The following is a 26793-nucleotide window of genomic DNA, read 5'->3' as shown; positions in this document are numbered from 1 at the left end:
AGACACTTAACCCACTGAGCCACCCAGGCACCCCATGATTCTTTAGTTTTAAAACCAGATTTTTTCATGTCTTTCTGATCTTGAGGAAAAGTCTTTTTGTTTTCATGTTTAAGAGCTCTGTGCTTTAAGAGCATTGATATGAATTACCTATGGGATAATTTTGTTTTAACTTGCTCTTTGTGTGGATTCCTGGTATTATAGTTCTGTAGAACTTGATTCTATGTCCTGAGTGGGAAAACAATGAGAAAAAGTTTGGAAACTAGTACAGCATTGCAAGAGGGGTGAATATAATACTCTCTTACTTCATTTTCATCTTCATATCAGTGATTAACATTTTATTATGGTTTATCTTTTGAGCATTCCAATTCATTTAGATAACAATACAAAACAGTGGTAGCTTTTTTGTTTGTAATTCATTGGACAAATGACAAACTCTTCAATATCTTGATTAACTTAAGCCTTAATAATATGGGGATTTTTTCTGCAAACTTTTATAGTCAACAGATCCTGAAGTTGACCTCCCAGGCTATTTTTTGTTTGTAGTGAAGCTCTTTCACTTTACTTTGTTTCCATGCAAGTATTTTTCCTTTCTCCACCTCTCAGTTTGGAGGAAAAGAGCTCCGAGATGAGGAACAGACGGCTGAGAGCATTAAGAACCAAATGACAGTGAAGGAGTGGGAGAAAGTGTTTGAAATGAGTCAGGATAAAAATCTGTACCACAATCTCTGTACCAGCCTGTTCCCTACTATTCATGGTAAGAGTGCCTTCCACTTGTCACATAAACTTGAAATCAAGATGATGATTAAAAAGCAGCAATAACTACTGTATGTTTAACTCTACTGGAATTTAAATTTTTTTTAAAAACAGCAATAAGTGATTTCTTACAGCACATAAATCAGATCAAAAGGTTTTTTTGGTAGACTTACAAGGGATGTTAAAAAGTCATCTACAAAAGGACAAAATGATTCCACTTAAAATGCGGTGCCTAGAATAGGCAAGTTCATAGAGATACAAAGTAGAAAGAGGTTACCTGTTGGGGGAGGATATTGGGGAGTTAGTGTTTCATGGATAAAGTTTCTGTTGGGGATGATGACAAGTTCTAGAAATGGATAAGGGTGGTGGTTATAAAACATAGTGGGTGTACTTCATTCCACTGAATTACACACTTAAAAAATTATTGGAATGGTAAATTTTGTGTATGTATGTGTTAGCATGATTTTTAAAAAAGAATAAAAGGTCATTTAGGCTTCTTTTTCTGGCTTTAGGGCAGAAATGTACTTAAGTATATTCCAAAATACTAGATTAATATCCTGATTTTTGTTTGTTTAATTTTTGAGGAGATTTCATGTTTCTTGGTTACATGTACTATGTCTGTACCTTTGGTGGTTTCTTTGTGTTTTTTTGGCTCTTGGTTGCTAATTGCTCACCATCATTTAATTCCCTTTATATGTTGAAGGATATGACTAAATTAAAAAAAATTTTGTTTTTAATGTTTATTTTTGAGAGACAGAGACACAGAGTCGAGTAGGGGAGGGGCAGAGAGAGAGGGAGACAGAGAATCTGAAGTGGCTCTAGGCTCTGAGCTGCCAGCACAGAACCCGATGCAGAGCTTGAACTCACAAACCGTGAGATCATGACCTGAGCCAAAGTCGGCCGCTTAACTGACTGAGCCACCCAGGCATCCCAGGATATGACTAATTTTTAAGCTTCGTGCTTTACCCATGTTTTTTCCATCCTTTCATACTGAATTGGAGTTAGGGCAGGAACTGATAAAAGATTATGGGTATTTGTCTTAGGTATATATTTTTAACTATTTAAAAGTAACCTTTTTTTTTCTATCTAAATATTTGACCAATGAAATTGAACTGATACCCTCTATGTTAATAATCCTCTATGGATTTTAGAGTGTCCTCCCTTAATTGAGTAGGTGTCAAAATTTCTATTTAGCTCCACTCCTCCCCCCCCAGAAGTTAATCTATTTTTGCATTACAAATTACCCCAAAAGTTAGTGGCTTCAAAAAAGAAACAGTTTCTCATACAGTCTATGGGTCAGTTAGGTGGTTCTGGTTGAGTGTTTCTGGCTCAGTCTTTCCTAAGGATACAGCTAAGACATCAGCTAGGGCTGTAGTCATCTGAAAACTTGACTGAAAGATCCACTTAGAAGGTCTTACCTGTTAGTGCTAGTTTTTAACTGGAAACTGTAATTCCTTGCTACATGAATCTCTTCCACGGGGCTGTTTGTTCTCACCACGCAGCAGCTGGCTTCTTCCAGAGTGTGCATCGAGGGCAAAGCAGGGAGGAAGTAGGATGCTTCTCTGGGGGCGCCTGGACAGCTCAGTCAATTGAACGTCTGACTTTGGCTCAGGTCATGATCTTGCGGTTCATGAGTTCGAGCCCTGCTTCAGATTCTTTGTGTCCTTCTCTGCCTGTCTCTGTCTCTCTCTCAAAAATAAATAAACATTTAAAACAAAAAAATGCTTTTTGGGACCTAGTATCAGAAGTTGCACACCTTTACTTCACTATATGCTATCTTTTTAGAAACAAGTTATTAAGTCCAGCCACTCCTAAGGAAAGGAGAAGTAAGCTCCATTTTCAAATGAGAAGCATCAAAGAATTTGTGGACTATTTAAAAACCACAACACCTCCTAACACACTTGTTTCATAGACCATAAGTCAGAGTTTTATTTGTGGAATGGATTTTTTCTGCCTTTAAAGGGTGATTTGTGTAAATGTGCCAGCACTTTGTTGATAGAATTCACAAAAAGTCGTAATAATTAGCACACAAAAATGGGTCTTTTAACCCATTTTTTGAAGCACTTTTCTGAAGCACTTTTCTGAAGATCCAGGTTTTTTACTATACATTTCCTTCTTATATTGGAGTCATAAATGGCTTGTAGAAGTGGCCATAAATCACATTCAGCATCTTATCTCATCCATAGCAGTCCAGTTAGCATGTATTTATATTCACTGTTCAGTGTTGGCGATACAAAAGAAGTAAATCATGGACCATTTCCTCAAACTCTTGATAGAATAGCAAGACCTGCCATTAGAAAGATCTAGCAAGTGCAGTGACCCAGCAATTGCACTACTAGGTATTGTATTCATCCAAGGGATACAGGTGTGCTGTTTCGAAGGGACACATGCACTCCCATGTTTATAGCAGCACTATCGACAATAGCCAAAGTATGGAAAGAGCCCAAATGTCCATCGATGGATGAATGGATAAAGAAGATGTAGTGTATATGTATATACAATGGAGTATTACTCGGCAATCAAAAAGAATGAAATCTTGCCATTTGCAACTATGTGGATGGAACTGAAGGGTATTATGCTAAGTGAAATTAGAGAAAGACAAAAATCATGATTTCACTCATATGAGGACTTGAAGAGACAAAACAGATGAACATAAGGGAAGGGAAGCAAAAATAATATAAAAACAGGGAGGGGGACAAAACAGAAGAGACTCTTAAATATGGAGAACAAACAGAGGGTTACTGGAGGGGTATGGGAGGTGGGATGGGCTAAATAGGTAAGGGGCAAGATCTAGCAAGTGCAGTGTGCTGTGGTGGACATAGTTTATGGAGATAGTTATTTGAGAAGTACTACATCAGGAAAGACTGTGTAGGAAGTAGGACTTGCAAACAAACAAGGGCTCTTGGGATGGTGGCAGGCATAAGCATCTGTGACATCTTTGGTACAGAGACATTGGACAGTGGTTAGGTGACTTTGAATTCATAAAGCGAGAACCAAGGTTAGAAGCCATAATATTTTTAGTTCATCTTAGGCTTTACTTCAGCTCTTTTCTGCTCTTTCGGTTGGTAAACCTGTAATTTGTTATGAAATTGTTTAATCTCATGTTGAAAAATACCTTGTGTTTTTGTTTTAGGCAACGATGAAGTAAAACGGGGTGTCCTCCTGATGCTCTTTGGTGGTGTTCCAAAGACAACAGGGGAAGGAACCTCCCTTCGAGGGGACATAAATGTTTGCATTGTTGGTGACCCAAGTACAGCTAAGAGCCAGTTTCTCAAGTAAGTGTTTGCCTATTTAGAATAGGGAAAAATTGCCTGTAATTTTAATTCTATTTAGAATTCTTTTAATTCTAAGTCTTTAGATACATGAATATGTATTTTCACGGTTATAAATCACAGCATACGTATTTTTAATTTACTGTAAATATTTTTCCATGTTTCTTTATTTTCACAGTTGTCTTTTGTTGGTGTACTGCAACTTAGAAAATTATTTTCCTAGTTTGCTTCATTTAACAATTATGGATATTAATACCATGAACATCATGATTTATATAAATTTTTTATTTTGTTTGTTTCCTTTGTGAAAATCCCTAGACATAGGATTGTCGAGACTAAGAATACAAACATCTTTAAGGTTCTTAAATAGGACACGCTTTCCAATAGTAGTGCAACAAGGATAGACCCGTTATGCTAACCGTATCAGCATGTGTACTGCTTTAGCAATTTTTGCTTATTTTTAGAAGCTATAGCAAATACTTGCTTACTTTCAAACTTTTAAGAAACTTAGAGGTCAAAATAATACCAAACCAGTTTTGAAACACCTGGTGTGTTCTTGGTGCTGTATACATATATATGCATTCTCTTATCCTAGCAGCACCCAGACAGGCATGTGATATTATCCTCTTTTTTCAGGGAGGCAAACAGAAGTTCTCTGAAACTTAATAAATCACCCAACTTCTCATAGCTAACAAGAGACTTCTGAGCCATGAGTATTAGAACTTGGATGTATGTGACTGCAAAGCATGTGCTCTTCATACTGTTATCAAGCTGCTTTTCCTTTATTTATTTCAGTAATTTATTCTAGAACATAGGCCATTTTTAGTTTGGGATTTTATAACTAAGTATTTTCTTCATGTGTATCAAGGACTGGGCTCTAGATTTGAAAATAATAGTCTTATGTTAAAAGGGATTCTTTTCATTTCCTCTGCTCCCATCTCCTCTCCACCACCATAAAAAGATGTGCTACAATGTTGCTGCTGGTAACAGAATTGTATTATACATGATTATCTTAGACAGAAATAGCCTTTATATCTAGTGGATTTTTTAAGTATCTTTATTGCAATATAATTTCCATATCATAAAATTTGCCCTTTTAAAGTGTACAATTAATTCAGTGGTTTTAGTATATTCACAGAGTTGTATGACCATTACTAAACTAAGTTTACAACATTTTCATTACCCAAAAAGAAATCTTATATCCTCTAGCAGTCAGTCTTCATTCTCCTCCCTAGGCATAGGCAATCACTAATCTGCTTTAGTGTCTCTATCTGGACATTTCCGGTAAATGGAATCATATACCGTGTGATTCATTGTGACTGGCTGCTTCTGCCTAGCATAATGTTTTCAAGGTTTAGCCATGTTGGAGCATGCCAATACTTAATTTCCTTTTATTGCCTAATGTTCTATCATATGTATGTACCACATTTAATTATCTGTTTATCAGTTAATGGGCATTTGGATTGTTTCTGCTTTGGCTTTTATAAGCCAATGCTGCTATATGTAAGTTTTCGCCTTTTTTTATTGCAAAATATGCATCACATTGGCCATTCTTAAACATTTTTACTTGTACATTTCAGTGGCATTAAGTACATTCAAGTTGTGCAGTCATCACTACCATCCATCTGTAGAACTCTTTCATCTCCCAAACTGAAAATCTGTTTGCATTGAACAGTAATTCCACATTTACCCCCTGTCCCAGCCCCTAGCAACCCACCATTTTTTTTTAAGTTTGTTTATTTATTGAGAGAGAGAGAGAGAGAGAGGGCACGCGCACGTGTGTGCATGCAAGTGGGGGAGGGGCAGAGAAAAAAGGAGAGCGAGAATCCCAAACAGGCTCCTCGATGTCAGCACAAAGCCTGATGTGGGACTCAAACCCACGAACCATGAGATCATGACCTGAGCTAAAATTGAGTCAGACACTCAACCAGCTGAGCCACCCAGGCACCCCATCATTCTACTTTCTGTCTCTAAATTTGATTATTCTAGGTCCCTCATATACATGGAATCATACAGTATTTGTCCTTTTGTGACTGGTTTATTTCACTGAGCATAATATTCAGGGGTCACCCATGTTGTAGAATGTCTTAGAATTTCCTTCCTTTTTAAGACTGAATAATAATAATTTATTGATGTATTTATCACCTTTTGTTGTTTCCACCTTTGGGCTATTGTGAATAATGCTGCTATGAACATTGATGTGCAACTAACTGTTCAAGTCCCTGCTTGTAATTCTTGGGGATAATTTTAGTTCTTAAAATTTAGGTCCTTGATCCATTTTGAGTTAGTTTTTGTACATAATGTGAGACAGGGGTTCAACTTTATTCTTTTGCATGTGGATATCCAGGTATTTGAACGCCAAGACTATTCTTATGCCTTACTGAAATGTTTTGGGACCCTTGTTGAAAATCAGTTGACTATAAATATGAGGGTTTATTTCTAGACTCACAGTTATATTTCATAATCTCTATGTCTCTCTTTAGGCCAATACCACACTATCTTGACTACTGTAGTTTTGTAGTAAGTCCTAAAATCAGAAAGTGTGGGGTGCCTGAGTGGCTCAGTCAGTTAAGTGTCCAACTTCACCTCAGGGCATGATCTCATAGGTTTGTGAGTTCTGTGCTGTCAGCACAAAGCCTGTTTCAGATCCTCTGTTCCGCCCCCCCCAACCCCTTCTTTGCCCCTCCCCTGCTCACATGCATTCTCTCTCTCTCTCTCAAAAATAAAAGTAAAAATAAACATTAAAAAAAATAAAATCAGGAAGTATGAGGGCTGCCTGGCTGTCTCAGTCATTTGAGTTTCCAACTCTTGATTTTGACTCAGGTTATGATCTCAGAGTCATGGTATCGAGCCCCACGTTGGAGCTCCATGCTCAATGAAGAACCTGCTTGGGATTCTCCCTCTCTCCCTCTGCCCCTCTCCCTTGCTCACATGTACATGTTCTCTCTCTCTGTCTCTGTCTCTGTCTCTCTCTCTCTCTCTCTCTCAAAAATAAATAAATAATAAAAATCAGGAAGTGTGAGTCCTCCAACTAATTGTTCTTTTTCAGATTGTTTTGGCTATTCTGGGTGCCTTGAGTTTTAGGATCAAGAGTTTTAGGATCAGCTTTGTGAGTTTCTACAAAGAAGCTAGTTGTGACATTAATAGAGATTGCATTAAACTGTAGATCAATTTGAGGTAAATTATCTTTTTAACAATATTAAGTCTTCTCATCTGTAAACATCGGATGTCTTTCCATTTATTTAGGTTTTAATTTTTTTGAACAGTGTTTTTTAGTTTTCATGGTATAAGCTTGTGCTTCTCTTGTTAAGTTTGTTCATAAGTATTTTAATTCTTTTTGATGCTATCGTAAATGGAAAACTATTTTCTTATTTTCATTTTTGGGTTGTTCACTATAAGTGTATAGAAATACAATAGACTGTTGATCTCTTATCTTTCAGCCTTGCAAGAACTCATTCTGTTTTAGTAGATTCCCTAGGATTTTGTATCTACAAGCTCATGTTATCTGCAAATAGTGATAGCTGTTCTTCCTTTTAAATCTAGGTGCCCTTTTTTCTTTCCCAGTTGCCCTGGCTAGACCTTTCAGTATAATGTTGAATAGATACAGCAAGAGTGAACATCTGTGTCTTGTTCTAGATTTTAGAGAGAAAGCATTCACCTTTGACCAAGTATGATGTTAGCTGTGGGTTTTCAGAGATACCCTTTTTAAGTTGTGGGAAATTCTCTTCTATTTCTAGTTTGTTGAGTTTTTATAATGAAAGGGTATTAGATTTTGTCACATGCTTTTTCTGCTTCTGTCAAGATAGTTCTTTATTCTGTTGATACGGCATGTTACTGATTTTAGGTATTAAACCAGCCTTGCATTTTTGGAATAAGTCTCACATCTAGTTTTGTCTTTTTTTGTTTCTTAAGTGCAGAGCCTTCGAATAGATTATTGTTGCCAAAATGTTTACTGTTTATTATTAAAGGCTTCCTTTAAAATGGTGTTTTTGTCATGTATGAACTTCATTTTCCAATTTGATAGGAATGGATTTAAATTGATTAAAAAGGCCAAAGGAGATAAGGCGTTCTGTTTAGTCTGTGATATATGTCTTTATGAATTGTTTATGCTAATGCCTTTCTCAAATGTTAAGAAATAATAAATTCTTGATTGACATAAACCCTGTCAGCTGACATTTCTAGAAAGGATGCTTTGTAGTATGTATTAATGAATATGATAACCTTGAACAGGCATGTGGAGGAGTTCAGCCCCAGAGCTGTCTACACCAGTGGCAAAGCATCCAGTGCTGCTGGCTTAACAGCAGCTGTTGTGAGAGATGAAGAATCTCATGAATTTGTCATTGAAGCTGGAGCTTTGATGCTGGCTGATAATGTAAGGACATTTTATACTTTTGGATATAAAGAAATCAGAATAGCCCCTACCCTATCATTAAATGCCTGTAAGTTTCTATTAAGAAAATAGCCTTTTAAAAAGCTATTTTTAGGGTGCCTGGGTGGCTCAGTCGGTGAGGGTCCAACTCTTGATTTCAGCTCAGATCATTATCTCACAGTTTGTGGGATCAAGCCCTGCATTGGGCTCTGGGCTGACAGTGTGGAACCTGCTTGGCATTCTCTTCTCCCTTTCTCTCTCTCTGCCTCTCCCCTCACATGCATGGGCTCTCTCAAAATAAACTTTTAAAAAGCCATTTTTAGTAAATCAGTTTTATTAATCTAGAATTTCATTGATCTTTTCCTCATTAATCACTTTCTGAGCTTCTCTAGAATGTGTTGCCTGCCCTGAGCATGTGTGTTTGCTGTGATTAGTAATTCCCAGCATTTTTTCCTTTCCAGACAGTGACACCTCTATGAGTATGTTTGTTGCCTTTTACGTGTATTTGACATAGATCTGTTAGATCTGTGAAGGCATATAAGGTGTAGATACACATTTGTAATTGCAACTTTACCCTTCATTTCCTCAGCCTAAAATCAATGCTGAGGGGACCCAGAATATTTGACCTAGAGGTTTACACAAGATTTTGGTGTTGAATAAAAATGCAATAAGTAACTGTAGGGTTTTTTTGTTGTTGTTTTTTTTTAAGTTTATTTATTGAGAGAGAGATAAAAAAAACACAAGTTGAGGAGGGGCAGAGAGGGAGAAAGAGAGAATCCTAATAGTGTGGAGCCCAGTGTGGGGCTCAAGCTTAAAAAAACGGGAGATCATGACCTACGCCAAAATCAAGACTTGGACACTCAACCAACTGAGCTTCCCAGGCACCCCAGTAACTATGTTTTTAATCTTGCTCATAGTTTAAAATGGGTCAAAGTATATGATTCCTTCTAACTCTGTAATCTGTTGAACTATCCTACTCTAGCAGAGGAAATTAAGATTGCTTACTTACTGGGGCACCTGGGTGACTCATTCAGTTGAGTGTCCAACTCCTGACTTCGGGTCAGGTCATGATCCCAGTGTCAGGGGATTGAGCCCCTCTTCAGACTCTGTGCTGAGCATGGAGCCTGCTTAAGATTCTCTCTCTCTCCCTCTGCTCCTCTCCCTGCTCATGTGTATTCTCTCTCTTTCAAATAAAAAGTTTAAAAAATTAGTTTAAAAAAAGTTGCTTACTTACGTATCTTAGAGTTGTTTAGAGAATGGAAAGGTTTCTGGTAACAAACTTAAATTTATACTTGCCATTTCAAGTATATCTTGCCATTTCAAAACATCTCAAAGGCAGTTTCTTATGCTAGATTTGTTTGGTTACAAGGGTGTATGTTGTATTGATGAATTTGATAAGATGGATGTGCGGGATCAAGTTGCTATTCACGAAGCTATGGAACAGCAGACCATCTCCATCACTAAAGCAGGAGTGAAGGTATGTGTGTCCACCTCTGTTGTGCTGCATCATGCCTTAGCCTTAAATATTAGTGTAGTTCTAGAGATGTTCACTAGAATAAAATGCATTATTCAACATGAAATGCTGATCGTTGAAATGGGACACATAGCCCTGAGGATTATTAATCCAAATTATAGGCGCTTTTTAGGGTATTTTGAAAATGTTTTACTATCACAGAAAGTAGAGGAAGTACTGATGAAATTTTTAGCATTTTACTCCTCAAATTTTCCACAAAGCTTCTATTTTCTTTTGACAGTGCATGCTTCCAGTTGTAACAAAAATAATCAAACTCAATAGATTATTTAAAAGAAAATAATAAGCATAATATTGTAACCAACATTAGAGAGAAACTAAACTTTGTAAATAAAAGTAATGCATCCAAGTAGGTAAGGAAAATTAAAGCGCTACAGTAAAATATAAATTAAAAGACGAAATCTTCCCCTGCAACTCCTATCACCAGTAAATATTCAGAGTATATATTGAAGTTAAGTTCTTTCAGGAATTTTTCATACATAAATAAGCATAATACATACAGTTTACTTCCTTGCTCATTTAACTTCATAATTTTATTTTGGCAATCTGTCTATGCCAGCATATATTAGATCCATTTTAGTGTTTTTATTACCACATGGTTTTCAAGTCTTTGTTCCTCATTTTGGCTCATTAGCCTTCTATAGAGTGACATTTGGTCATTTTCAGCCTTTGATTACAAGCCATATTGTAGTAAATATCCTTGAACACACATCTTCCTGTACCTAACTGCAAGATAAATTCCTAACAAGAAATTACTGGCTTTAAAGTGTGTGTATGTCATACCACCACCTTATGTGGGAGTGCCTGTTTGCTGTACATTATCAGGCTTTAATTTTGATGATTCAGTAGGTAAAAAATGATGTCTTACTTAAGGTATTTTGGTTTGCGTTCAGTTTATTATGAGTAAGATTGAGCATTTGTCCTATGTTTATTAGCCATTCCAAATGTCTTTTTAAACCTGTGACAATGATTTCTTTTGTGCTCAGGCTACTCTGAATGCCAGGACATCCATTTTGGCAGCAGCAAACCCAATCAGTGGACACTATGACAGATCAAAATCGTTGAAACAAAATATAAATTTGTCAGCTCCCATCATGTCCCGATTTGATCTCTTCTTTATACTTGTGGATGAATGTAATGAGGTAACCGTGTGAAGTGTCACTGTGGGCTTCCTTTGTTATTTCCAGTTTGAGTAATTGAAGGAGACTAGGCTGCAGCATGTACTTCTGAACAGCTGGTGCATTTACTTGCACTGACTTTCATTTCTTTCAGAATGCTACAGGGTTGGGCAAAAGGTTTATTGAGCAAATCAAAATAAAGTCATTTGAGTTGTTAGTTCCACTTAATTATGTTGAGGAATATGGAGTTTTGTTGTTTCATTACTATTTTTTTAATTATCAAGAAATAAAAAAAACTTGACAGCTAACTCCCAGCCACACTCTTTAAGATTTTTATTAGAATTTTTTGCTGGAGGCCCTGGGTGGCTCAATTGGTTAAGCGTCTAACTCTTGATTTTGGCTCAGGTCATGATCTCATGATTCTGAGTTCAAGCCCCACATCAGGCTCTGTGCTGAGCTTGTAGCCTGCTTGGGATTCTCTCTCCCTCTCTCTCTCTAACCTAATCCTCCCCCTTCCCTGTCTTTACCCTCACTCATAGCTGGGAGTGTCTGATTTTCTTTCTTTTTTTTTTTTTTTTTTTTTTTAATTTAATTTTTTTTTAATTTACATCCAAATTAGTTAGCATATAGTGCAACAATGATTTCAAGAGTAGATTCCTTAGTGCCCCTTACCCTTTAGCCCATCCCCCCTCCCACAACCCCTCCAGTAACCCTTAGTTTGTTCTCCATATTTATGAGTCTCTTCTGTTTTGTCCCCCTCCCTGTTTTTATATTATTTTTGTTTCCCTTCCCTTACGTTCATCTGTTTTGCCTCTTAAAGTCCTCATATGAGTGAAGTCATAGGATTTTTGTCTTCCCTGACTGATTTCACTTAGCATTATACCCTTCAGTTCCATCCACATAGTTGCAAATGGCAAGATTTCATTCTTTTTGATTGCCGAGTAATACTCCATTGTATATATATACCACATCTTCTTTATCCATTCATCTATTGATGGACATTTGGGCTCTTGCCATATTTTGGCTATTGTTGATAATGCTGCTATAAACATGGGAGTACATGTGTCCCTTCGAAACAGCACACCTGTATCCCTTGAGTAAATGCCTAGTAGTGCAATTGCTGGGTTGTAGGGTAGTTCTATTTTTAGTTTTTTGAAGAACTTCCATACTGTTTTCCAGAGTGGCTGCATCAGCTTGCATTCCCAGGGAGTGTCTGATTTTCATATATTTTTGTTTGTGAATGGTTCATTAAGATAGTTTTTGAAGTTTTTTAATTGGAAATAATTTCAAGCTTACAGAAGTTTTAAGAAATAGAATTGTGCATGTAACACCCATGTACCCTTTATGCACTTATTAACATTTTTTTTTATATATCTTTGCCTTTTTTTGTGTACCGTATGAGAGTAAATTCCATATTTTTAGTGTTTTTTTTTCAATGTTAATAACAATCCTGTAATGATTATCTGTTCACAAGCAGCAATATAATACTGTGACTAAGAGCACAGACTCTGAAGCTAGACTGTTCAAATCATGGCTCCATTACTTACTGTGATGTCAGACAAGGCACTTTACCTCTCTGGGTCTCAATTTACATACCTGTAAAATGGAGATAATATTACCAATTAATAAGATTTTTGTGAGGGTTACATGAATTAATGCTTCCAGGCACACTTAGGGCAACAGTGCCTGGCATACACCGGGTACCCTAAAAACTTAATTCTGCTATTGTTATTAAAGTCAGTCAATTCCTTCAGGAATATTCTTAGAGTAGGGCAAAGGTACGCATTAAACTTCCTAGATTTGAAATGAAACTGTACCAAACTTTGCTCAGAAACTTGGTACCCGTTAATACATGTTTCAGTGGCATATTAGAGCTTGTTTTTAGCTATAAATTATTAATGCCAGGGATAATCTGAAGTGGATATCGTTGTGACTGATCAAAGTGATTTTCTTCTTTTGAATTAGGTTACAGATTATGCTATTGCCAGACGTATAGTAGACTTGCATTCAAGAATTGAGGATTCAATTGATCGTGTCTATTCCCTTGATGATATCAGGAGGTATCTTCTCTTTGCAAGACAGTTTAAACCCAAGGTAACTAACTCGTCCTTTTGTACTGGAGTACGGCATTTAATAGGGCATAATAGGGTTCTATGGAAATTAACCTATACTTGTTTGGTTTTTTCTTTTTGAGGGTTTTGTTTTGAGAACAATGTTTCTTCAGAGAGTTAAGAAGAGGGAATTTTCTAAAAATTTTCTTTTGTTGAGTGCTAATAAAAGGATTTTGATGGGGGGGGGGGATTCGCCTGGGTGGCTCAGTCGGTTAAGCATCCAACTCTTGATCTTGGCTCAGGTCTTGATCTGAGGTTGTGAGTTCAAGCCCTGCATTGGGCTCCACGCTGGGCATTGAGCCTACTTAGAAAGTTGGGGTGGGGGGCGGTGCGTGGATTTTTAATGGGTGAAGAATTTTGAATAACCAAATAAAATAGGATGTACTTTTATTTCAGTCATTATTCCTAAGAATCTTTTTTTTAATGTTTTTATTTTATTTTTGAGAGAGAAAGAGACACAGGCTCCGAAGCAGGCTCCAGGCTCTGAGCTGTCAGCACAGGGCCCGACATGGGGCTCAAACTCATGAACTATGAGATCATGACCTGAGCTGAAGTCGGTGCTTAACCTACTGAGCCACCCAGGTGCCCCCTTATTCCTAAGTATCTTAAAATTGTATGAGCTTAAGTCAGTAGTCTACTTGGATCTTTCTTTGAGGAAAAGTTTGGATTCCTTTAGGTCATTGTGATTAATGTGGATTAATATTTTACAGTAATTGATGTTTATTGAGTTGAATCTGTACTAGATCCAGGACATTCATTTTTAAAGTAAATTTCGAAATTTGTTTTGTTTGACATTTTCCTAAAGTAGAATACAAAAAGAAAAAAATTTGATTCTGGATGAGATTTTTACACTATTTTCTGGCTCAACTTTTGGGACTTTACCCAAAGGATTTAGTTATCTGTCACTTCACTGATTATCCATAATATTGAGATTGATTTTCACTGTCATTAAAAAAGCTTAATGAGGGGCGCCTGGGTGGCTCAGTCGGTTGAGCGTCTGACTTCAGCTCAGGTCACGATCTCACGGTCCGTGAGTTCGAGCCCCGTGTCGGGCTCTGGGCTGATGGCTCAGAGCCTGGAGCCTGCTTCCGATTCTGTGTCTCCTTCTCTCTCTGCCCCTCCCCCATTCATGCTCTGTCTCTCTCTGTCTCAAAAATAAATAAAAATGTTAAAAAAAAAAATTTAAAAAAAAAAAGCTTAATGAGGCATTTAAAACCAAGGGTTGGGGCGCCTGGGTGGCACAGTCGGTTAAGCGTCCGACTTCAGCCAGGTCACGATCTCGTGGTCCGTGAGTTCGAGCCCCACGTCAGGCTCTGGGCTGATGGCTCAGAGCCTGGAGCCTGTTTCCGATTCTGTGTCTCCCTCTCTCTCTGCCCCTCCCCCGTTCATGCTCTTTCTCTCTCTGTCCCAAAAATAAATAAACGTTGAAAAAAAAAAAAAATTTAAAACCAAGGGTTATTGGATACATATGTGTAAAGAGGCTTTTGTTCTCTAGACTGTATACTCATCCCTCTGTGACCTTGGCATGCTTCTTTAATAGGCTGAGTTCCTTACTCTGAAAAACTGAGTATTCTTTTAGTATTCTTACTTTGTTGTTATTATTCAACAAATTTAAAAGACATTACATCCTTTTCCACTTAGCTTCATACATAGATACATAGATACATAGCTTCAGCTTGCTATGTATCTTAGAAATGGCATTTGCGGGGCACCTGGGTGGCTCAGTTAAGCATCCGACTTCGACTAAGGTCATGATCTTGCGGTTTATGGATTTGAGCCCCATGTCGAGCTCTGTGCTGACAGTTCAGAGCCTAGAGCCTGCTTTGGATTCTGTGTCTCCCTCTCTCTGCCCCTCCCCTGCTCACACTCTGTCTCTCTCTCTCTCTCTCAAAAATAAACATTAAAAAAAATAACAAAAAATGGCATTTGCTTAAATACTAACCGTGTTCTCTTCCTCTTCATAAAATTAGTATATGAAATTCACAGGTGTCCTTAGTTTCTTTTGAAAGGCATTTCAGTATTAATTGTCATTGACTTCAAAGTTTTGACCCTCTCACTTCCCCAAAGTGTCTCTACCTGGAAGGCTCTTAAACTTACATTTAATGCCACTCCCATCAAGTAGAAAAGCCCTGACTTCAGTGATGTTCTGAAACAGATTTCTAAAGAGTCAGAGGACTTCATTGTGGAACAATATAAACGTCTCCGCCAGAGGGATGGGTCTGGAGTAATCAAGTCTTCATGGAGGATTACAGTGCGACAACTTGAGAGCATGATCCGTCTCTCTGAAGCAATGGCTCGAATGCACTGCTGTGATGAGGTATCAAAGTCACTTTAACATAATGGGAGGAAAGAGAAATTGATTTATTGGTTTATAAGCATGTTTTTATCTTTGATATACTGTTGAGATAAGATACACAGTGCTGGGATTTCTCCCTTGAAGAAGGTTGCTGTGAAGTATTTATTGAATTTAGTTTGATTAATATAATGAAATAATCATCTCCCGGGTTATGGAGTACATATAGAGGTGAGTTACCATTAATAGGTAGATGATTCTCCTGAAGTATTGTCAGAAAGTCAATAGTAGCCTAAAGCTACATCATCTCATCAAAAGAAGGGTGAGTACAATGCAGTGTTATTTTGAGAGACACCACATTCACATAACTTTTATTAAGTACATTGCTGTAACTGTTCTATTTTATTAATTATTGTTAAGTTCTTACTGTACCTAATTTATAAATTAAACTTTATCAGACGTATGTATGAATAAGAAAAACAGTATATGTAAGATTAAGTACTATCTATGGTTTATGCATCCACTGGGGTCTTGGAACATAATCCCTGAGAATAAGGGGGATGCTGTGTACCACATTTTGTTTATCCATTGATCCATCAATGGGCATTTGGGTTGCTTCCACCTCTTGGCTGTTGTGATTAATGCTGTGGTAAACATGGGTATTCTCTGTGTTTTGAATATTAATCCCTTATCAAATTTATAATGTGCAGATAAGTTCTCCCATTCTGTAGATTGCCTTTTTTACTCTGTTGATTGTTTCCCTTGATGCTCAGAAGTTTTTGTTGTTGCCTGTGCTTTGTTGCCTGTGCTTTTGTTTGTTGCCTGTGCTTTTGACACTATTATCAAATCCAGTGTCCTGAGGCTTTTTTCCTGTGTTTTCTTACATAATGTTTTATAGTTTTAGGTCTTCAAACTATTTTGAGTTAATTTTGTATGTGATGTCAGGCAGGGGTCTAACTTCATTCTTTATCATAAAAGATATCCAGTTTGCCCAGTAACATTTGTTGAAGAGACTATCCATTCCCCAAGGTATGGGCTTGGCACCTTTGTCAAAGATTATTTGATCACAGAAGTGAGGGTTTAATGATAACCTTAAAGATCTAAGGATTACTTTGTATAAATGCAGTCCTAGAATATGTTCCCCCTTGTGTCTGTTTTTTTCATACAGAATTAAAACTATAAAATATCATCTGAGTTTTATGTAATACTAGTTTTTCCATTTTTGTGCTGTGTAATATTCTGTCAATAAATCACAATGACTCACCCATTCTTCTGTTAATGGACATTTGGATAGTTTCCAGTTTGGGTTCTTATGATACATGTCTTTTGGTCTGTATGGCATATATGTGTGTGTACATTTCTGTTCAAGGGTCAGAGGTTATATGTGTGTTCAGATCAGTAAAGACTGCCAAAATGGTTTTCCTTTAGTGGTTGTATCAATTTATATTCCCACCAGCAGTGAATGAAAGTTGTTCTACATTATTTCCAATACCATATATTGTTGGTCCTTTTAAGCCATTCTGGTGAACTTACGGTGTTATCACGTATTTTATGTGTGTGTGAGAGAGGGAGAGTGTGAGAAAAATTAAAATGCCACTATGATTTGGTAAGGAGAGAATCTGTTTGGTATATCAAGAAGACTGACTTTCTGATTTACTTCATCTTGATTGGTTTAGGTCCAGCCTAAACATGTGAAGGAAGCTTTCAGGTTACTGAATAAGTCAATCATCCGTGTAGAAACACCTGATGTCAACCTAGATCAAGAAGAAGAGGCCCAGATGGAGGTAGATGAGGGCCCAGATGGCATCAATGGTGAGATACTTGTTCATTTACTGTTCTGGAGTTAAGAACTAAAGTGTTCTCTGAGATATTATGGTAAAAGTGCACTTGTTGATGGTTTTGAAGTCTGTATAGCAAAAGGGAAAAAATGGATATTGAATTGTACTAACTGTTTACAAGGTAAAATACAATTAAATAATTTATATAGAATATCTATGCGTGAAAGATTGAAAGAAAATACACCAAAATGGTGACAGTGAACTTAATTCCCTGGCCTGATTTGTTGTTATTTTGCTTTTGAAGTAAAAACATGTTCTTGACTACATTAAAACAGACAAATACTGGGGCGTCAATTAAGCATCCGACTCTTGATTTTGGCTCAGGTTATGATCTCATGGTTTGTGAGTTTGAGCCCCACGTCAGACTCTGTGCTGACAGTGCAGAGACTGCTTGGGATTCTTTCTCTCTCCCTGTCTCTGTTCCTCCATTTGTGCTCTCGCTCTCTCTCTCAAAATAAATAAACTTTAAAAAAACCAAAAAACAGACAAATAACAGATTTTCACATTTTGTGTATAATATTGCAAATGAACTTAAAAAAATTTTTTTTAATGTTTATTTAGTTTTGAGAGAGAGAGCGCGCAAGTTGGGGAAGGACACAGAGAGAAGGAGACACAAAATCCGAAATAGGCTCCAGGCTCTGAGCTGTCCACACAGAGCCTGGCACGGGGCTCAAACTCATGGACCACAAGCTCATGACCTGAGCTGTAGTCAGACGCTTAACCAACTGAGCCACCCAGTGCCCCCTCAACCCCGGTTTTTTTTTTTTTTGTTTGTTTGTTTTAATTTTTTTTTTTTTTTCAACGTTTATTCATTTTTGGGACAGAGAGAGACAGAGCATGAATGGGGGAGGGGCAGAGAGAGAGGGAGACACAGAATCGGAAACAGCCTCCAGGCTCTGAGCCATCAGCCCAGAGCCTGATGCGGGGCTCGAACTCACGGACCGCGAGATCGTGACCTGGCTGAAGTCGGACGCCTAACCGACTGCGCCACCCAGGCGCCCCTCAATGTTTATTTTTGAGTGAGAGAGTACAAGTAGGGGAAAGACAGAGAGAGAGGGAGACACCGAATCTGAAGCAGCAAATGAACTTTTAGATCAGGGAATCTTCATAACTGCCATCCTTCCCATTCCTTCCAAATTAGTTTCTGTTTTCACTATTAGCATTTACAAATTTGTTTCTAATTTATTTGTAAAATGACTAAATACTGAGTGTAACTATATGCTTGTGTAGAAGTTAGTATTAAAATAGAAGTAGTATACTTATATAAACATTTGATGGGGGAGTGTTGGAGGCACAAAAACAAGATTCAGATGGTTGATATTTCACTTAGGTCATGTTGACAGCCCTGCTCCTGTGAATGGAATCAATGGCCACAGTGAAGACATAAACCAAGATTTTGTTCCTAAAGCCTCTTTAAGGCTGGGCTTCTCTGAGTACTGCCGAATCTCTAACCTTATTGTGCTTCACCTCAGAAAGATGGAGGAAGGTAAGGCTTTACCTAGTATGGCCACATGCTTAGTCATTCATATAAGTTGTATTTGTATAAGCCACTTCTAACTGCTAAAGACTTTTGTTGGAAGAGATCATAAATTGTTATAGAGGCTCACTTTGGCAAAGAAAATCTATCCGTATATCTGACAGTCTGGACCTTTCACCCACAAGTTCATTGTCAGACAAAGGTCATTTTTTAATGTCCTTCACCTATTTTAATATTTTTGAGAATCAGAAGTTAGGATCTGATAATATATAAAGAAGCTCTTAAATGTTTTTACAGATGCAAAATCACTGTTCCTAACAATGGCTTTACTTCAAATGGATGACTCTAGGTTATTTTTGTAGGCAAGTAATTGAACTGAAAAGACCATATTGGCACAGGTACATTCTATACCTAAAAATGAAGTAAAATCCTCATTTCTCTGTATATAAAGTGTGATATCTGGACACTAGTATCCTGCCTATCTTAATTAACTGCTTTACTATGCTATTCCACCATGCCTGTAGTTGGCATAGAAAATGATGAAATCAAGGTGTTGAACTTAAACTTTAATTTGCTGGTTAGCAATCAGATAATTCTTATTTAAAAGTCCAAAATTGCTGGCTTCTGGACACTCTCATCACAGTGTCCTGTCTGTGGAAGGAAGAGAACAGTGAGGTTGTCTTAGCTTACTAAAGATTTGAATCCTGTAGTTTTTGCCCCTTGGGAGTTGTAGACCAGTGGGAGGGAGGAGAGAAGGCAGTAAAGAGGCCAGTATGACAGACAGGTTTTAGCCCTCCCACCCTCTTCTCACATAAAAACTTTTGGCAGCTCACATGTTCTTGTGTTCACATTGTATTTCATTTGTCTTTTTCTCATGTAGTCAAATTTTAAACATGGCGAACCATTGATGGAGCAAAGATAATGGTTAGCGCCCAGGCACTGTATACATTCCACAGATAAATTCTGCTAGATCTTCTTTTCCTTAGAAAAAAAATACTGTTCACCTAGTAGTAATGAATTCTCAGTCTTCATGTGGACAGCTGTTCTCTAGTCCAGCACAGAGAATACAACTTTAAGCCAAGAAGGTCACTTACCGAGAACATTTAGACCAACCACTGAAGTTTCAGTACACCCATAATAAAACTTTTCAAAGCCATTGTCAGTAAAGCTAGAATTTTCCTATTTTTCATTTTTCATTTTATTAACAGTAGCCAGAACCAAGACTAAGAGTTTTCTCTTATTAATACTTTGCTTCTGTGATAGTTACGCTATTATCCAGGTTCCATCTTTTCTTGTGAATTTGGACTTCTGCTTTGGACTCTGACAAAGTAGATAATCATTCAGTATAGATAGACCTTGCTGAAATAAGTTGATAATTTTTTATTTTGAGTGAATGCCCTTGGATTTCACTTCTTGGTTCAGCTGTGTAAAATCTTCCTTATTCCAAAGAGGAAAAGTTATGTTTAAGAAGTTTTGCTTGCTGTTGCTAATTTATGCTGTCAATTACTATTGGCAAACATTCTCATAGAAGGTGAAGGAAACAGCTTCATACTTTGAAATATTAATAGCTTCAAGAAACTTGTTTCTTATAATCTCTATTTTATTAGATTTTTTTCCTCAGGATAAAGTGAGGCATACTTTAATACAAATAATATGACAGGTTATTTCAGGCTTACACTGGAACATTGCAAACCTTATTTTAGCAGGTATTCTTTCTGACAGGTTGATGGTTATCTAATCTGTACATTATCTTGTGTATGCAAACCCCAAGGATTGGCAATACAATTTGCTAGAAGGAAAATTTAATCCTGTTGAAATGTATTTTTTGTTGCAGAAGAGGATGAGTCTGCATTAAAGAGGAGTGAGCTTGTTAACTGGTATTTGAAGGAAATCGAATCAGAAATAGATTCTGAAGAGGAACTTATAAATAAAAAGAGAATTATAGAGAAAGTCATCCATCGACTCACCCACTATGTATGTACATAGCTACTCTTGCTTATTAATGAGGGAGGGAGTCCATGCTTCATACCTGCAGGTTCATAGATGTTCATTTATTTTGAATCATTGGGATCTAGTTAAAATTATGAGTTGTGGGGGGCCAGGGTGGCTTAGTTGGTTAAGTGCCTGACTTAGGCTCAGGTCATGATACTGCAATTCATGGGTTCGAGCCCTGCGTAGGGCTCTGTGCTGACAGCTCAGAGCCTGGAGCCTGCTTCAGATTCTGTGTCTCCTTTTCTCTCTGGCCCTCCCCTGCTCGTGGTCTGTCTCTCTCTCTCAAAAATAAAAGAAACATTGAAAGGAAAAAAAGAATTATAAGTTGTAAAAAAGAGAATTTACAGCAGTTAATTGACTTACTTCCTCTGCTGGAATCAGCAGAACCTAAGTTAAATCTGGGAAGGTAGGGTTAGGGTCTTACTATCAGACTATTTTTAATCTTTGTTTTCCACTCCACTCCCTTTACCATAAACCTGCAAGCATTCTGACCTCTATTGCCTGTTTTCTATATTTCCTCTTCCCCACATCCTCACCTCCCCCGTCACCCAGCTTACAGTCTATGGTCTGTCTCAATGATCACTATTTTCTCACACTTTAAACTATAATTTCTCTGTTCTACTTGATTGGCAAAAACCCAGCCTTGGTTAAATCTAAATCTTTTTACTGTGCCATATCCAAGCAGTTAAAAGTATCTGGAGAAAGGCATACAACCGCGTGCCATGTCCTACTTTAAATTCATGCCACTAATCTCAAGTGGACTCTTCTTTTTTCTTTTCTTTTCCTTTTTTTTTTTTTTTTTTTTTTTTTTACCATATACACAGAGTTTTATTCAGGGTAACTTAATGACAAGGGGAGTCACGTGGACGATGATCCAGGTGCTAAGCAGATATCCCTTATAAAGTCCAGAACTTAATCCACAGATTTTATAAAGCAAGGAGGTGCGGGGATATGCAGAGGTCACTGTGATGAGGTCAAAGGGTTTAACATTTAACACACTCGTTGCTCCATCTGTGTGCCACAGGAGAGGGAGGGGAAGAAACTATGTTACCTCTACTAGTTATCTAGCCATTATAGGAAAAATAAGAACAAGCTTTACTGCATTCTGGGCAGGGCATACATAAACCTCCAAGGGGCCTGGAACATACAGCCCTGAGGGAGGCCATTTTGAGGAAATGAATAAGATGGAGGTTTCACTTGAGTAACTCAGTTTAATCCAATGGTTCTCAATTTTAGCATGTACCAGAATCATCTGAAAAACTTACTAAAACGCAGATCACTGGAACCACTCCCAGAATTTGTAATTTAGTAGGTCTGGGATAGAGACCAAAATTTTATTTTATTTTGTTTTGTTTTATTTTATTTTATTTATTTATTTATTTACACCAAATTAGTTAGCATATAATACAACAATGATTTCAGGAGTAGATTCCTTAACGCTCCTTACCCATTTAGCCCATCCCCCACTCCCACAACCCCTCCAGTAACCCTGTTTATTCTCCATATTTGTGAGTCATTTTGTCCCCCTCCCTGTTTTTATATTATTTTTGTTTTCCTTCCCTTACGTTCATCTGTTGTAAATGACAAGATTTCATTCTTGTTGATCGCCGAGTAATACTCCATTGTATGTATATACATCTTCTTTATCCCTTCATCCATCAATGGACATTTGGGCTCTTTCCATACTTTGGCTATTGTTGATAGTGCTGCTATAAACATGGGGGTGCATGTGTCCCTTCGAAACAGCACACCTGTATCCCATGGACAAATCCCTAGTAGTGCATTTGCTGGGTCATAGGGTAGTTCTGTTTTTAGTTTTTTGAGGAACCGTCATACTGTTTTCCAGAGTGGCTGCACCAGCTTGCATTCCCATCAAGTGGATTCTTCTTTACTGATCCTACCTACCTCACAGTGGCACTGCCCAGTGCTATGACTTCTTACAGTCTCTAACAGGATCATTACAGGCATGCCTCCTCCCTACTCACATCAGTTGGTCATTCTCTATATTTGGCCTATTGATCTGTCACTGTTGATTGCTCTTCTGAGTCACCATATTTTCCTGGGTCTTCTCCTATCTCTTTGGTTATTTCCTCTTAGTCTCTTTTCCTGAGTCTTGTCACTTTTTAAATGGAGTGCTGTACTCAATCCTCAGACCTCTTTTGTATTTACATTGATTACCTAAGTGATCTCATTGGGATCTATGAATTTAAATCCATCCACTGATGTCTCCCAGATTCAGCTGTCACCTCTCCTCTAAACTCCAGATGTCAGTAACCAGCTGCCTACTTGTGAACTATAGGCATCTCATGCTTAATGTGTGCAAAACAGTTCTTTCCCCACCCCCCCCCCCCCCCCCAGTGTTCCCATTTACTCAGTTGTTCTAAGCCAAACACGTTAGAATCATCCATGATGCCGGTTTTCCCTCATAGCCTCTCCTTTAAGCAGCAAATCCTGTGAGCCCTGCCTTCAGTGTATATATTCTGTGTTCTATTCTCACCGCCTTCACATTTACTCAAGCTACTATGCCTGAACTTTGACAGGAGCCTCCTAACTGTCCCCCTTTGTACTAGCTCTCTGTCCAGCAGCCAGACAGATCTTTTAACAAATCAAAACGTTTTCATGCCCTACCTTCCAGTTCTTCCTTCACATTTACAATAAAATCCAGTCTCCATAGCATGGCCTGCAGAACCTCTACAACCAAACCCCTCCTTAGGTGTATACCTCTTCACCTTCTTGCATAGGACTCTCTTCATGTTGCTACTCAGTGATACTGGCCTTGTCACTATTCCAGAGACACACCAAACATGAGGACCTTCGCACTTGTCCTTTGTCTCTTTACCTAGGTTCCCTCTTTCATTCTGGTGTCTGCTCAAATGTTACCCTCTCAAAGAGGTGAGGTGGTTCTTGCCTAACCTGTCAAAATAAGAGCCTCCTGGAGCACCTGGGTGGCTCAGTCAGTTAAGTATCCGACTTCAGCTCAGGTCATGATCTCACAGTTCGTGGGTTCGAGCTTCACGTCAGGCTCTGCACTATCAGCACTTCAGATCTTCTTTCTCCCTCTCTCTCCCTCCTGTCCCCCTCCACCCCTTCTAAAATAAATAAACATTAAAAAAAAATAATAAGAGCCTCCTTGCTATCACTCCCTAACCCTGCTTTGTGTTACTTCAGAGTGCTTATCATTGCCTGGCACTAGGTTTTCAGTTTGACTTACTAGAATGCAAGCACCAGGAGGCCAGGGACTTTGTTTTATTGGTCATTCTACCTCCAAGACCTGTAGTGGTGCCTGGCACATAGATCAAATATTTGATGAGTGATTGAATTTTTATGTTTAAGTGGCAGATTCAGTTGCCCTGTAGCTCACTTTACAGTGTTCACTCTATAAATATTATGAGTGTCACATTATCAGGATTGTATCATCTGAAAAACCCTTTACTTGTGTGAGTAGATGAGTGTATGATTAGGTGGTATAATATCTATGAAAATCTGAATTGGGGTGGTAAACATTTCAGTTGTCTTTCTAGTGCTGGGCAGTGTGTTAGCACCAGGCCAGCCCTTCCCTTCCTAATGCCTTCTGGGATCAGTGTAATATAAATTGACCCACACCACAAGTCTACTTTGGGACATTTGGTAAAATTAGCTGATCTAAACTGGAGCTACCTTTTTAAGTTTGACACCACCTGAGCTAGCTAGCTCATTTACAAAAGACGAGAGAAATTACACTGTGCTGATCAAGTGTTCTTCCTGTAAGGGCTTGTTAGTACATAAAGTGAGATCTTAAAAGTGTCCAGTCCCTCTTGATGGCAGTAGTGCTCATACTATAGGACATTTCTACCTTCGTAAGATCAAATACTATTTCCTGAGTTCTATATGGGCTTGGCTAGGGAGTTCCTTTCATTTGTGGGTATTTTAGATCAACTTACAGGTACATTTAAGCTATGTGGCATGTTCTACTTTTTTTTATTAGCTCAGAGTGAAAATTTTTCCATGTTAATTATCTTTAGATTATACCTCTAACAGAATTATGAACGTGTGGTATATGAAAGAGTTAGTGGCTAGTAACTAAAAATTTATACTAAATGAAATTAGAACACTTATCAGAGTGATAAACAGAATGATAACCATATTTATCAGGATTTTACACAATTGCATAACCTTAAAATTCATGTATTTTGTCTTTTTTGAAATCATATTTACAAGATGTAGTATGCCAGGAAACCTTACTAAAATCACAACGTTGAGCTTGCCTATGTATTTTGTAATTTTTCAAAAGAGATTTATGTTATAAAAGATCTGTATCCTAATGGGAAAGGGGTGTAGCAAAACTTGGTAAAGATTTTAAGGTATAGTCCTTTCTCTGAGAGTTTATGAAGGAGAAATGGAAGAAAATGCTAGTTGCAAATACTCAGAAGGGTCAAATTAAGTGGATGGGGCATTTTTACACTACTGCTGGAGACCTCAGGACAAATCTTTGTGTTTCGCAGGATCATGTTCTGATTGAGCTCACCCAAGCTGGACTGAAAGGCTCTACAGAAGGAAGTGAGAGCTATGAAGAGGATCCCTACTTAGTAGTTAACCCTAATTACTTGCTTGAAGATTAAGATATTGAAAGTAACCAGAAAAACTGGCCCCTACCTTCCGGCCTAGAGTCTGGATGTAGCTCTACTAGCAAGAGAAATGTTTCTGGGAACAAGGCTTCAGGAAGATTTATTTTGAGGAATAAGAACCTAGTTGGTGGTCCTGTATGTCACGTTCCTGTAATATGCTTTTATATTAACACAAGCTTTAGCACATTGTTTAGCGTGCTTGTCTAAATGAAGTTGGAACCCAATGATGTGTGCTTTCTGTAACTGAGGCCTTGTTTTCATGTATAGAAAAAGGTCTGTTATTTTTATGGTATATAGTATCTTACTGGAGAGGTAACTTTTTACAGTTGCCAACTACTGCTTTTCTTTGTCAAAATAAAATAATGTGTTCTGCAGTTGTCCATTTTTATTTCCACCCTACTCTAATTATTGCTTTCATCTGCATTTGACCCTTGAACAACATGGAGGTTGGTGGCACCAGTTCCCCCATGCAGTCAAAAATCTGTGTATAACTTTTGGCTTCCCCAAAACTTAACCACTAACATTGCCTACTGTTGACTGGAAGCCTTACTGATAATATACAGTTGATTAACACATATTTTGTATGTTATATGTATTATATACTGTATTCTTAATACCTTTTTCTTAATTTTTTCAGTATTTCTAGACTACAAGATTTGTCTACAAGTTTTTTGAAATTTCTTGCAGATCTCTGGAAATTTTTCCAATATATTTATTGGAAAAATCCACGTATAAATGTACCCACACAGTTCAAACTTGATTTATGGGGGCGCAGCTATGCTTGTTAACATGAGTCTTGTTCCCAGTTTGCTTACTGTGGGGCAGGTGGGTGGAAGTGTGTGGCATTATAAGCCTCTAGGATTAGGTTCCTATGAGGAGTCCTATTAGAATTCATATAAAGGCTAAGGGGCTTTGGAAATTACCTTCCAAGATTAATTCCAATTCTGTTTTGTTTTTTAAGATACTACAATAAACTTTATAAACGTCTTCATCATCAGTATGTTCATGATGTAGCAGTTTCTGCTGTACCTTTTAACAACAGTTGGGCATCTGAGGGCCTTTAGCGTCAGGGAATGTTTGTATTTTGTATGTGAGTTCATTAATAATAACTTCACTGTCCAATGGCTTGAAAACAGGGTGAAGAGGACTGGAAATGAATAAAGAAGTGCACAGTTATCACTTCTCGGCCTTTTGGCTAAGATCAAGTGAAGAAGTTGCATAATTAGCAGATGCAGACTGTAAATTCCTCTGTCAAAAGTATGTTTTAATTAATGAGGGTAGGTGAAGCTATTGGGAAGAGGAAACCTCAGGGTACAGGATCTCAAACTCCCTGTTGAGGCAGTTAGGAGATGCTAGTGTAAGGCACAAATAGGACATTCAGTAATAGGCGATAGGAAGAATATTCTAGTGAAAACCCAGGAGACAGCAAGCCCCT

The 26793-nt window shown here is 37.8% G+C and overlaps 1 protein-coding gene across 1 annotated transcript in view; it reads left to right on the top strand.

Annotated features, from left to right (window-relative positions):
- The window catches only part of MCM6 (minichromosome maintenance complex component 6), a 40094-nt gene extending 14362 nt beyond the window's left edge, over positions 1 to 25732 (top strand). Inside the window, exons 7-17 of the mRNA XM_045479665.1 lie at positions 604 to 754; positions 3887 to 4028; positions 8256 to 8397; positions 9764 to 9871; positions 10912 to 11067; positions 13009 to 13137; positions 15310 to 15471; positions 17124 to 17259; positions 18616 to 18771; positions 20597 to 20736; positions 25236 to 25732. Of these exons, the coding sequence (XP_045335621.1) occupies positions 604 to 754; positions 3887 to 4028; positions 8256 to 8397; positions 9764 to 9871; positions 10912 to 11067; positions 13009 to 13137; positions 15310 to 15471; positions 17124 to 17259; positions 18616 to 18771; positions 20597 to 20736; positions 25236 to 25352 (1539 nt within the window). The 3' untranslated portion in view covers positions 25353 to 25732. The remainder of the gene's footprint in view (positions 1 to 603; positions 755 to 3886; positions 4029 to 8255; positions 8398 to 9763; positions 9872 to 10911; positions 11068 to 13008; positions 13138 to 15309; positions 15472 to 17123; positions 17260 to 18615; positions 18772 to 20596; positions 20737 to 25235) is intronic.
- Positions 25733 to 26793: the final 1061 nt, after the last annotated feature.

Source organism: Leopardus geoffroyi, chromosome C1 (assembly GCF_018350155.1).
Source record: "Leopardus geoffroyi isolate Oge1 chromosome C1, O.geoffroyi_Oge1_pat1.0, whole genome shotgun sequence".
NCBI classification, from domain to species: Eukaryota; Metazoa; Chordata; class Mammalia; order Carnivora; family Felidae; genus Leopardus; species Leopardus geoffroyi.
Note: the sequence above shows the minus strand (reverse complement) of the source record. Positions and strands in the feature narration are given on the sequence as shown.